This window comes from Argiope bruennichi, chromosome 6 (genome assembly GCF_947563725.1).
Source record: "Argiope bruennichi chromosome 6, qqArgBrue1.1, whole genome shotgun sequence".
NCBI classification, from domain to species: Eukaryota; Metazoa; Arthropoda; class Arachnida; order Araneae; family Araneidae; genus Argiope; species Argiope bruennichi.
The window spans coordinates 113,029,984-113,044,243 of NC_079156.1; the positions used below are offsets into that span (position 1 = coordinate 113,029,984).

The window sequence follows — 14,260 nt, forward strand, 5'->3', positions numbered from 1 at the left end:
GGTCATTTTCGTAAATACGCTCTTGCTTATTTCGGAGAGGTACTTGAAGGATTGATTTTTAAGATGTACTTATATATTATGTTTAAATTTTAAAAAAGAATGAATTTTGGTAATCTAGTATTTAGGTTGCAAGTGTAGATTTTAATTTCTTTTATGGCGCCATTTTTTATTAGGCAATAACGTTGAAAAAATTTCGACTATTCTTTTTATAAATTCTTTAACTGGTTGAAAATTTAATGCATATCTTTGTTTTTGTTTCTCGTGAACCATTTTTTTTTGTGTGTGTGTGTGTGTGAGTGATTTATAAGGATATATGTTGGACATCTTTATATAAGGGTAATATTTTAGCATATATTATGATACTGATGCTTGATTTTATGACCTATGCCCAGACTGCATATGCATTTGTTAGAATCAGTCTTAAGATTGCAATATAAACAAGCATTTATTTTTTCATGGATGATTTGAAATTCCGATAGATTAAGGGAGTAAAGTTTACGTAAATTATATCGGAACTTTTGTTATCACAATTTACGACGTAATTTTAAGTTAATCATTTGTTTAAAATTACTTCTATTTATTTTACTTTCTGAGACTAGGAGATTTCTGTGTTGTTGATTTTGACTTTTACTTAATAGTCGTTTCTTTCTTTTTGCGAATAGAACTACTTCAGTTTTTGAAGCGTAAATGACTATTTTTCACTAACAGAACCAGTTTTCTTCGAGATTCTTGAAGAATTTATTCAGTATGAGATTGATGTAATCCGTGTTTCATTTTTGGCCAAAGCGCTATGCCGTCTGCAAAAATGCAGTTTAGTGTTCAATTTTTAGTTTAGGATATTAATAGATTTTAAATAAAGTTTAGTAGACAATTTTATCTCTTGAAATACAACGGCTTGTATGGAGCAAAATATGGGGAATGTAGTATTAACTCAAACACTAAATTTTCTGTTAAATAAATAAATTAATTAAAAAAAGGGTGTAATTTGGTTAAATTGGGGGAATTGAATATTGCAAATTCATGCATAGTCTATAAGATCTTTTGAATCACACTCTATGAAAACCTTTCGGTATGTCTAGGAAAACCGCACCTGTTTGTTCTCTGATTTTTTTCTTACCTCTTTTGCATCGTAATTGTGCTTTACAAAGATCACTACGAACGCGCCTATGTAATCAAGTTTACATGCATTTAGCATGGTACCCAAATGCGTAACTATACTACTAAATAGTATTGAGTATGCACATAAAACGTAAATATGAACTTATGTAGTAAGCTATAAATGCATATACAGAATCCTTGCACTAACAATACATGGCCCTCTATTGGATAACTTGAACCTATAAGTGGCTCGTGGCGAGACGGTACACATTTTCCCTTCACAATAGAAATTGTTTCCACTGTTTGAATTGGTTCTATTCTTGAACAACTTTTCAATATAACAAAAATGAGGTTTAAGCCATTGGTTGTTGAAGTAATAATGAATAATATTTTATTGCTCTAATGAAATTTAGCTCTGTTTTCATTGACCCATCAAATGTTTAATTGTACGATTTTCTATCAATTTTAATTGTCACAAGTAGAAAGATTTTATAAAAAAATTATCTGCAATTTTCACTTAAAGAATAAGAAAATAAAGTTGCACGACATGAAGGCAATGTGCATTTAGAAGAGAGTTTACCTGGATAGTAACGACTTTGGCGAATAATGTTGTGGTGTCATGATCTTACACTTCTGTTCACAAGGTCATACGCACAGTAAACAGAACATATGTAAGGCTTTAAAATAACATAGTTTTAACGTCTATCAAATTTGAGGCATAAAAATATTTTGTTGAAAAAATAATGGACATCAAACAGTTTTAATTAATTGAAATTAATTTAAATATTCCCAGCAAACCAGCCGATCACCAAAGAAGGCTAGCAAAACAATAAACCGTTGAAAGTAAATACATCATATTCAAATTTTATTCTTTTGAAATGTCAGATGAATAATAACTGACCTTTTACTGAGTTTAATTTCATTCTCAAAAGCTGTAAAGAAATTTTGAAATATATTTTAATAGATCATATGTATTATAGAATTTATAAATATGGCATAATATTAGGAATGAAATGACACCCAGTAAAATTATATAGTGTATAGACTATACTATTCTTTCAAATGTATATTGTCCAAAATAAATGTTCAACTTTAAAATTGTGATTTATTTTAGTTGGTAAAATGTTTAGTTCTTAAAAGTCTAAAATAAATAAATAAAATAAAATGATTTAGTTCTATAATTTCTTTTTCTCCTAACATAAAAATAGCTCTTGCATGTTTCAAAAAGTTGTTATCCAAATGAAAAATTTCATTAAGGAAAAAAGAAGCTATATAAAATGCTCACATTTTCATTTACTTTTCTTTATGAATAAATAATATTATCAAAATACTCATATTTTATAAAGCGATGATTATTGATATAGATTCATTTAATATTCAAACATAAATTCAGTTTAAAATAAGATATCAATAATGGAACTTTTGATTCAACGTGAAATATGACTGATTTTAACATGAAATATCATTATTTTTCTAAGAAACCATTAAGAAGGGGAAAAAATATCGACAACATTTTTTAAATTAGACTACTAGAAATATAATCGATTTTATTATAAATAATGTACAAGCATCTCATATATGGAGACTGAAACATGATGTGGTATATACACAATTACAAACACAATATTCAGACATTTCAATTTCACAAAAATAACTGATTGCCTAAAATAAGAGCAACACAAACATAAAAAATACAAATATACACAATTACTTTAACAGTTTCTAAAAAAATATTAGAATTAAGAGAATTCTTTCTTTTTTTCTTTTGACATAAGCTTTTTTATTAGGCACAGGTTTCGACTAATAATATAATGTACAATGAATTGCACAACATTTGCATAAAAAATTATACATTTCAGTCATGCTATCATGTAAGAGAAAAACGGATATCTATCAATAAAACAGTATTAAATTCTCAACTGTCTAAATTCATGACTATTTTTTCAAACATAATGATGAAATCGTTTTTTTCAGTAAAACTTTGAAAGGAACCCCCACTTTCTCTTTAAATTCCTCATCTACATATCACCTTTTTAATAGAAGCTAAAAGTCTTCTAACACATTTGAATTTTACATTTTCCATGGATCTGTTCAAACACATTAAAATAGGACAAAAATTAATATATTAAGAGAGAAAAGGACAATAAAAAAATACATCAATGTCACACGCTTTCAAATGGGGGAAAAAAAAAATGCTGGACAAAACTGAATTATATCAAAACAAAAATTGCTTAATTAATTTGATGCATTCTGACCAAATTTATAAAAAAAATGTAAAGTTAACACACTAACTACTATACCTTGTTTGATTTTAAAAATATTACGGTTAAAAATATTACATATACAGATTCACTTTAAAACTAAGAAAGAGACTAATAAAAAGGGGGAAATGTTTCAAAAAGGAAATTCAAAACAAAAAAATATATATTAATTATTTTAATATCAAAAAATACCTAATTTATTTTGCTACATATAAAAAGATATAACAGTTCCAATTTCAAGTGTTTGAACAATCGGAAATATGAATTCCTCCTGAGTGAATTGTGCAACCATTTCAAGTCTTATATATTTACATGGGGTTTCGATGATATATAAAACAAAATTTATTTACACTTTTATACATCTTTCAATTAAAGTTACCAAATACTCCAATATAAATTACAACAGCAATAAAAAGTTCAGAGAATAAATCTTATTTTACATGACTAACAGCCTTTGGTTACATAAAAACTGTTCTACACGTCTCCTTATGCCTAGCATACAGATGAGATCTAAATTGAGATTCAACTATCATATAAATTTTAAGAAATGGAAGTTTACTCATGCATCCCTTAATACCAAATTTATGAACTGAATTGGATGCAGAAATATAAAATATTTAATTATTGCAACTATAAACATTAAAAAAAAATCGACAAAAGAAAAAATAGCATTAAAAATGTCACAAATATGAAGAAGGTTCTACAGTAAAGAGTTTCTGTACAATTCTCTGAAATAAAATTTTAAGCTAACTAAATTATAAATTTATTCAGGGCTAGACACTATATGAAACTAAGTTATAAAAAAAATATCACATTTTCAAATTTCAAAAGTTTGGACGTTTTAAAAGTAGTTTTTCTATATTTTAAACTAGAATTCATAACATTAACAACAACAAAATAATTTTAAAAAATAAATTAACTTTAACACAGTTAAACATCCAATATGAAGTCGATTTTCTAAATATCTGTTAAAGGAAGCAAAAGAAGTTATTTACATTTATTCATATGTTATACATGTTATAATAAATGTCTAATATTAAAAACAAGCATATTGTTAAAAAATGTAATGTACATTTTTCTTATTAAATATAAAGCAATTTAATCAGCTATTAAAGAACAATAGCTATACCTTTTTCAGTTTGGAAAATACCAAATTTCAATGGTAAAAAGAGCATAAAAATTTACAAATCAAGACAGATTTCATTTCTTTTGGTAAAAATTCATTTTCATTGATAATATAAGATATTTTTAGTATAAAAGCATCAAATAAAATCAATAAAGAGTATATAATTGCATTTCTATGATAGTATTCAATTCGATTAATAATTGTACATTCGCACTGATATTTGCAATGATTCCACATAAAAAAACAGTTACAGTAGAATGTTATTTCATTAACAAAAAGCTTCAGAAATCAGTCTCTAAGTGCTGCTGCTTAGAAATAGCAGTTTAACTATTTAAAGAGAATGCATCATGCATGAATTTAAAATTGTAGATTAATAAGATTCAATGCCATTAAGCAACAGTATTACAAAATTCTTTATAAAAATTTAAATGGAATCTCATGCTTTCACTTTCTTTTAACATTTGGAAAAAATTCCATACCATTTTAACTGATTAATATATTTAATAAGTAAAAATGGTATTTGTTATGTAGATCAACCAATGCAAGAATTTACAAATTATAAAATATTTCTATATAATTCAATCTCTATGAGTAAAATTATTAAGCAAAGTAACATATTCATAGCAAACAATACTGCACATAAAATACTCCTTAAATTATTAGCAGATAAAACTAATTCAGATCTGACAAAACATATCACGAGAGATTTATTTAATAATTTCTGAAAACAATATCAAAACCATTTTCAAAAATCAGTAAGAAAAAGTTACAAAATAAAAATAAAAAAGTTTTTAATTTATTTATTTTTAGAAAAGAACAATCCAATGAAGCTATCTAAAATAATGTAGTAGTAATAATCTAATAAATGTTTTCAATGATAACTTAAAAAATATAAATGAAATCTATATTACCGAGAAAAGATACTCATGTAAATAAGGGTATCATAATAAATCAAAATTGAAGAATATTTTAATTACTAAATTAATTACCTTAAATAAAAGTTATAAACAAGTAAACTAAATCATTTCAACTAATAATATTTTAAATTACCAAAATTATAAATATTTTAAAATATAGTTAATTGTTATCATATCTTTATTATGCAGTTTTGCCACTATATCGTGGAATTGTATTGATCTTTAATAATATAATCATCTATACACATGGAATTTGTTCTAAATATAAAAGTATTTAAGTACATACTTAATGCTAATTATGGAATTATACTAATTATATATTAAAACCGCAAATCCATGCTAGACAATAAAAAAATTTTAAAGCATTCTAATATGCAAAAATTGGAAAATAATAATAATAATAATATTAAAAACTTATATGATTTAAAAGATATATGATTGCCTTAAAGTAATAAGCAAATATATAGCAGCATCTTTTACTTAAAAAATAAGAAAGAAGCAAACAAACATTCTTTTTTCTTCATAGTTTAACATGATGTTAATGAATTAAAAGCTTCACATGAACAAATAATTGTATAAGAAGATGATTTTGCAATTAAAAAAATGTACAATTTAAGTCAAAACCAATTTAATATCCCTAAATGTATAATTATTCCCTCAAACGAAAAAAAAAAAAAAAAAAAAACCTACTTTGAGACTTGTTAAAAGCTATGTTACAAAGTTCCCTTTTCAAAAACATGTATCACAGGCTGTTTTAACAATCATAGTTTGAGTTTTCTATACATTTCACATAATATACATTATACATAATATTAGGCACTTCTTAAAAAATACCAAAAATTGTATAAGTACTATATTCCTGCATTCTACTTTGATTATTAATATAATTGTCTCAACGTCAAATAGTTCAACATAATTATTATGATTTCTCATAAACATCATATAAAAATAGCCATCATTCATCATTCCTGAGTAGCATTAAAATGCTCATGCAATTACAAACTTTAAAATAAAGGTACTCATAGCAACTAATGAATACGTAAAATCGTTTATCGCCTTAATTAGTGGAATAAATATGGATAATTGATATTTTTAAGAAAATCTTTTACATAGTTGCTTCAAATGTATCTTTGCTAAAAGCAAGTCATTCAATGATGTGCTTTTGAAAATCATAAGACAAATAACTTATTCTGAAATAATGATCTGACCAAGATATAAAAATTGAAAATAATTGTTATTCATAATAATATTATAAAGGAAGCTAATTGACAGTTTTGGGATTAAAATTAAACTAATGTTTTAAACTGCTTAAATAAAAAAAATAAAATTCTAATAACCATTAAATTAATTCGTTTTTGTAAAAATACATGAAATCATTCAAATTAAATTTTCAAAACAGCTTAAGGCATAAATTTTGATGGAAAAAATGATGTTATATTTTTAATAAAAGAAATGGAATGCTTTTGTTTAGATTATTTTTCAATAAAAGCAAGGTTAGGAATTTAATTAAGTCATTTAGGATAAGACTGCAAAGGATATTTTATGATAAATGAATTCAGTGCTCTAAAAGTTACACAGTGTTGCAATTTAATTTAAATATTATACAGCGAAAAAGCAAATACTATAGTATAACAACCTTAAGACATACAAAGATAATTTAGCCTGTATAAAATTCTTACAAATATAAAAACGACGACATTTTTTAACATTTCACAAATTATAATAACCATGTTTAATTTCTCATTATCAATACTTTTAAAAGTATAATGAATTCTAGATGGAACATTTCTGTGTTTTATAAAAATGGTCCCAAAAATTTCCTACAGGACAGATACGAAAGAATCAAAGATGTAACAATCTCTCAAATTTAAGAGTATGTTGGCTAGGCATTGAAAAGGATAAACGTAAGAAAAGAAACATAATATTAGATGCCCTTTGTAATTGTCACTTTCTGTCTTGAACAATGACACATTATTTGCATTATACATTTTTTTTTGTTACTAAGACATACACAATAGATTTCACATAAACATTAACATGGATTCAATTCAATCTAATTGATATCCATGAAAATTAGATTTATACATATAATTGCATATATTCACAGATAATTTTTCATTCTTTAACACATTGCAAAAGCAAAGTATTAAAATAAGCTTATAATTGAATAAGAAAATAATTGCATTCACAGAATATTATTACAAATTATGTCCAAGAAATCAGATATTAATTCAAAATATTTCATAAAATTATTTAAGTAATTTCTAATCAAGAATATAAAACGCACAGAGGTCATATTGAAATAAATATGATAAGATACAAAATAAAAAAATAATAATTTTATGATTATTTAAAGCTAAGCAAAACAGATTAAATTAAAAAAAAAAAAAAAAAACTCTGATTGATCAGATCTAGATTGGGAAGAAATGAACCCTCACAATCTCAGTAAAATATCAAAAAAATATAATGTATATATTTTTTCATGTAATAAAACTTTCATTTATAATAATTTCTGTAAAAAATTAATTTTTTTAAATACATCATTTACAAAAAATATCTGCTGGGATAAATGGCATTTATTTTCTTCCTGCTGAATTAGACATTACATTGGATGGCAATGTGGCAGATTTTTGGGGTTGATATTTACTTGTGGAACGCATAGAAGCCCTGAAATGATTAAGAGAAAAAAATAAATAAAATCCCAATATAAAACGATGAATAAATATCTACATTTTAAAACTTTGTTTTGTATTCTGAAGTAAACAGAATAGTATATGAATTTGTTAATTTTAAACTAATTTATATATATCAAAATTTCTTATTTGCAAGTAGTAAATACATATCTCATAAGTCCCAATTATTAAAATATAATCTAAATTAATCACTGGCATTAAGTTATCCAGAGAAAATTAATATGATATTGTCCAATGCTAAAAATAATTTAGCACAAAAACAACAAGCCACATCTCTACTGAATTTTGGAATAAAAATGTTTTGAAAAATAATTTGCCCAATATAACAAATAATGTTGAAAAATCACAGAAAATAATACCTTGGTGAACCACCTCTTGATTCTTGTTGCGCAGCATATCCACATTTCTCTATTTTTTTCCGAAGTCGAGAAACCCACATTTGTTGCTCTTCAATAGTATTGGCCATAAGTAGTAACTCTCTTGCAGAGTTAGGATCATAATTTACTTTACAAGGTGCAATTAAGTCTTCTTTCTTTTCTAAATGATCTTTATGAACTTTTAAACGGCATCCTAAAACAAATGAATTTTTCAGTTACATATAGGCAAAATAAATTTCGTTTTGCAATTAGGTTCTGAATTAAAATACAGTTCTTAGTTATACTTCACTTTTGATTTTATCCATGAAATATAAAGAACAAGTTATAAAAGTTGATTGCAGATATCAGAGTAGTTGAGAATTGTGGTAATGTAATTATTTTTCTATAATTTACTAAGTGCAAGGTATATTGATGCAACTTTTCTGCACATACTGAAATCTGTAATGTCAGGTTATTCCTCCTTCTTCAACTTGAACTTACATTCTGGATTTAACAATTCTAGAATTTAACATTTCTATTGCATATGAAACTGAAAATAAGCCAATGCAAATATGTGTAGATACATGGAAATTGCAATTTAAAGATGCTCTAACTTAAGAATTTCCCAAGTTAGATTTCATTTGGCCAAAGTAATATTCATTTTTCAAACTTCTTTCAGGGAAAAAAAACTAAGGGAATTTGAAATTTTTCTTCCATATTAGAAGATTAAAAGTTCATAATAATGTTTTTAGACTTGGCAAATCTTATTTTATCATTAATTCCAGTGGCCATACTATTTCTATGTGCAATAATTTTCTTTTACTATGCAAGTTGTAAAAAGAATGCCAGTTTAAAGATATTAACATGCTAATACAAATGTAAATAAAAATTCTACTTTGAAGTTATCTAAAGAAAGCATTTTTCCTTCCTATTATAATGTTATAAATAAAAAAAAGAAAAAAAAAAGAAATGCAACTGGAAGATTTGATGAAAGAATGCTATTGTTTTGAATTTCCTTAGAGCAATGAAACACAGCAGTGTTTTAAAAATTACTACAATTAAATAAAACATTACACAGAAATACAATTAGAGTAACTGAATAACTAATTTTTTTTTCTTAGTAAGAAAAGCCAGAAAGACAATTTAAAGAAGAGTACAACAAAATCTGAAAAATTTTGGGTGGCAAGGAATTACTTTTTTTACTTGTCATTTGCTTTAGAATATAAAATAAATATACATACAAATATATCAGAAAACATTGCAGAAGAGAACAGAACTTACTTCTACATTCTAAAGCAGGAGGAGGCCTGAACATATGCCACATTGGTTTGGGACACACTTCACAAGCTGTTGGCATATGGAAGTTTATCGATACAAAATCATGACCTTTATGTTCAAGTGCACCTAGCTGCATAGTCTAAAAACACATTAATATTATTAATAATAATAACATACAGTACAATCAAATATAATTTGATTGCAAATAATAATGCCAAAAAACATTTATAATTACTTACATCCTTTGGCAATGACATTTCTAAATGTGAGCTATCTCCGGGTTTCCTGCTTTCACCTTCACCGGCATAGAGAAGCTGAAATATTCTAGGAATATCTTTCACTTCAGCGCGAATAACATCTCCTTGTGTTACAGGACGTACATGAAATAACTTACTCAAATTCAATATTATGACTGGATCAGCATTTAACTTATCAGCTTCATTATTATAAAATATAATTTTACGACTACTGACAACAACATATAGTTTCTTCCATCCATGCCTCTTTATATTCTGTTTGCTAGGAATGGATAGCCAACCTTCAAGACGCATTTCTAAAAAGAAATATATGAAATTGCTTTAAAATCTCAATAAATTAGCATTGATTTATTTATCAATATGTTATATACATAAAAAACTGGAGATGATCTTTTTTTGAAGTGAGCGATTCAAATATTCCAAATTTCACCAAGTCAAAGCTTCAATTCAGTTCCAATGTTTGATCTCATTCCATTTATAATTTCTTTATATAAGTTTTTAATCCTCTGAGTTAACTGAATGGCTCTTTCTCTTTTTTTCAAGTTTCATTCAAAAGTGCACAATTCGTATTTATGTGCATATTTTCTTAAACATTCATTGGTAATGCACTTTTAAGATTTCAAAGAAATTATTCAATACAAAAAAAATCTTTCACATTAAAACCTAATTTTATAAAATCTAAAAAATTAAAATAATTAGACCCTTAGAGGGTTAAATTAAAGCTGTAAGAAGAAAAGAACAGAAAACTGCAGACTATTCCAATAGCCATAATCATGCAGATCTCTAACTAGTTACTAAAAGTTGAATTTAAATATTATGAATTTTTTTTGCCTTTGAATAGTATTTACTCATACTAAGTAAGTTCTAAATTACATGTATATCAAAAATCAGCATATTAAACTCGAAGGCTATAAAAATGAAATTAAAATGGTTTAAGTAATCCTAGAGGGGGGGAATAAATATTTATTTACAAAAGGCAATTAACTTTAAAACTATTGAACTAAACAAAATGAACATTTATACTATCAAAATTCTTACTGATACTTTATATCTCTGTAGTGAAATTTTATATTATCTTACCAAAAAAATAAATAAATAAATAAAGATTATTTTCAAAATTAAAACAATTTAATATCAGAAATTTTGATCATTACTTATTTCCGTTCAGAGATACAAAGTTGTTATATTTATTGCTGTTGATAATCTACAATATTTCCATTAATAATTTCAAGTTTTATTTTTATAAAATTTCATAGCATTTCTATACTATGAATTTGTTAATTTAAAACAAATGCACAATAAATCACTAAAAAATCCATTCTAAAAAGCAATTTGAATCAGAAAATGTATCTTTCCATTAGCAGAAATTTACAAAACTCAGGCATCCAACCATTAATTCAATCTTAAAAAAAAAAAAAAAAAAAAAGAAAAACATTGAAAAAATTATTTATTACCTTCATTTACATATAAAAGATACCTTAGAAGTATGGGAAGATGAAGGCTTATTGACCTTTTCAATTTATTGTGAAAAAATGTACGCTTAAAACAGGAATGGAAAAAGACTATCATTATTCCAATTATAAAAGACGAACAAGAATTCTTGCTCCCCTGAGGTTTTTAGACCTATATTTAGACCTGCAAGTTCTTCATTTTGCAGAGACAATCAGAAATGCTCATAACCGCAAGCCAACACATCATATTAGGGTTGCTTTTTTTAGATCTTACAAAAACCTTCGATAGAGTCTGTAAACACAAATTAATCATTAAACTACATAATAGCTTCAACATCTGAGGCACTACTTTGGCATGGATCTCAGATTATCTACAACAGAGATTTATCAGGGTTAGGTTCAATAAGACACTTTCAAACAATTTTCATCTTAGCCAAGATGTCCCTTAGGGTACAGTGCTTAGTCCAACACTATTCTCTATGTATTTAGCAGGTGTAGAAAAAGTTATCTGTTTTGGAACACACATTGGTATGTTTGCTGATGACATTGCTCTTTGGAGCTCTGGATTCAATATAAACTTTCTAGAGTCCTAACTCAATGAGTCTTTGAAGGCCTTGTCTGAGTTTACTGCAGAACTTAAACTCAAATTTAATCCTGCCATTTCGATTACCACCTTTTTTACAATCAATAAACACTTATACAATTACAAACAAAAATTGATACTTGAAATCAAGAACTTGCCTATGAAAAACACCCAAAATACTTAGGATGTGCTTTAGATTCTGAACTTACAAGTAATAAGCACATTGATTACATCATCTCAAAAGCAAGAAAACGATTAAACATTTTTACATATATTTCAGATAGAGACTGGGGAGCTGACATGACTACTCTTAGAACTACTTATCTAGCTATCATCAGACCTTTACTTGAATACAGATTCCCAATTTATTGCTGTGCCTCTTATTCCAACTTGAACAGGGACAACTGAGTGCAGCTCCTATAATAACTGGTCTGAAATGAAGTTGCTCCTCAGATATTGTCCTTTATGAAGCCGACTTGAAACCTCTCCATGTTAGAAGATATGCTAACCTTATCAAATATTACAACAACCTCTCCAGTTATGACATTCAAAACAACACCTGAAAATACCTAGTAATTGGACTAACCTCCAAAGACTCAAGAAAAATAGTCTCTTTAGTCAAGTCTTGTCTCAGAATGTAATTCCTAAAAATGTAGAGCCAGATTCTCTTCATTCCTGTATGAATCCAACTGAAGAACTTACTAGGGTTCACTTTCATTTCAACATTCGTGTTCCCATTAATAAAAAGGAAAATGTGTTGGAACACATTAGACAATTGTCCATGGAAGTCATTAATAAAATCCCTAAATGTGACATTAAATTGTATACTGATGGCAGCAAAATCGACAATTTTGCAGGTAGTGGCATCTATATTATAACTCCTCAGACTAGTTTTTCTCTATGCGAACGAAAACCAAACTTCTGTCCCACTTTTAGAAGCGAACTACTAGCAATCGATGAAGGACTTAAGACCATTCTACATGAAAATAATTACGAAAACCTTTGGATTCTTACTGATAGCCGCAGCTCAATAAAACACCTTAACAATTGGATCTATATTGGAGATAAAGCAAGTTTGTCTATTCTTCAGATGTTGAAGCTGATTTCACTCTACCATGATATTCATTTCCAGTGGATCTACTTGGTAATGAAATAGTAGACAGGCTTGCAAAGAAAGGAAGCAGCCTAGAGACTTCATCTTCTGTTGAGCTCACATACTTAGAACTCTTCTCTCAGGCAAAATCCCTAAATAAGAAGAATTGGATAGTACCCCCTACTCATGATTGATATAGGGCCAGTCTTTAATTCTTCCTTATGATAGAAAAACTAACACTTGCATATAACGCCTTGCCAGTGGCCACCTTAAATGTCCTTTCTTTTCTCAGGGTGAAAAATCTTACTCTCTTTGCCCGAAATGCTGCCAACATCAGGCCTCTGATGAACATATTCTAGACTGTTTAAGGCTTCTTTGGGGAGAAATTTATTCTTCTCCCTTCCCGATTTTTCACTTTCTACTTGTCAATGGATTTTGGATTTGGTCTGACTAAGTCATGCCATGGAGATTAGCAACAACAACAACATATAAAAGTAATAATAAGAAGGAGGAGAATAAATAAGAATAAATAATAAAGGACAAATAATAAAGAACAAATAATAATATTGGAACAAATTAATAAAAGATAGTATTGATAAAAGATACTTGATATTGGAACAAATGAAAAATATAAACAAATCCCAGATATTACTATTTTGTAAAGAGTTTTAGACTATTAGAATGATGCAATGGCCTTTTATCAGTTACATAAAAAAAAGCAAATTTTTAATTATATTGCGAAGAGTTTCCAACTATTACTACCCACTGATAATAATGGAATTTCTTAATTGAAGCTATATCAAAGACTGTAATTATCATTAAGATATTTTCAACAATTTCAATCCAATAAGTATAAAGCTTACCAGGAAATCCATCATCATTATCTTCTATACCACTGCTGAAACTAGCATTTTCACTATTTACAAGTGCTAATTTATGTTGTAACTGTTCAATTTCTGAATCTTTGGAATCCAGCTCCATTTGTATTTTTAATTTTGCTTGACTTTCATCATAAAGTAAAGCTTGCATTTCTGATAGCTCCTTATTGAAGCGTGCAATCATTTGATTGTATTTTTCCTTTTCCTAAAAGAAAAAAATGTTTGAGAGCAAATTGAATATTCAGGTAAATGGAATTAATGATGTTAAT

The 14,260-nt window shown here is 26.8% G+C and overlaps 1 protein-coding gene across 1 annotated transcript in view; it reads right to left on the reverse strand.

Moving 5' to 3' along the window:
- Positions 1-5,459: 5,459 nt before the first annotated feature.
- LOC129972419 (rho-associated protein kinase 2-like) overlaps positions 5,460-14,260 on the reverse strand; it is a 34,364-nt gene continuing 25,563 nt past the window's right edge. The window contains exons 27-31 of the mRNA XM_056086553.1: positions 13,977-14,196; positions 9,969-10,282; positions 9,733-9,868; positions 8,455-8,665; positions 5,460-8,069 (exon numbers count right to left, since the gene is read on the reverse strand). Of these exons, the coding sequence (XP_055942528.1) occupies positions 7,979-8,069; positions 8,455-8,665; positions 9,733-9,868; positions 9,969-10,282; positions 13,977-14,196 (972 nt within the window). The 3' untranslated portion in view covers positions 5,460-7,978. The remainder of the gene's footprint in view (positions 8,070-8,454; positions 8,666-9,732; positions 9,869-9,968; positions 10,283-13,976; positions 14,197-14,260) is intronic.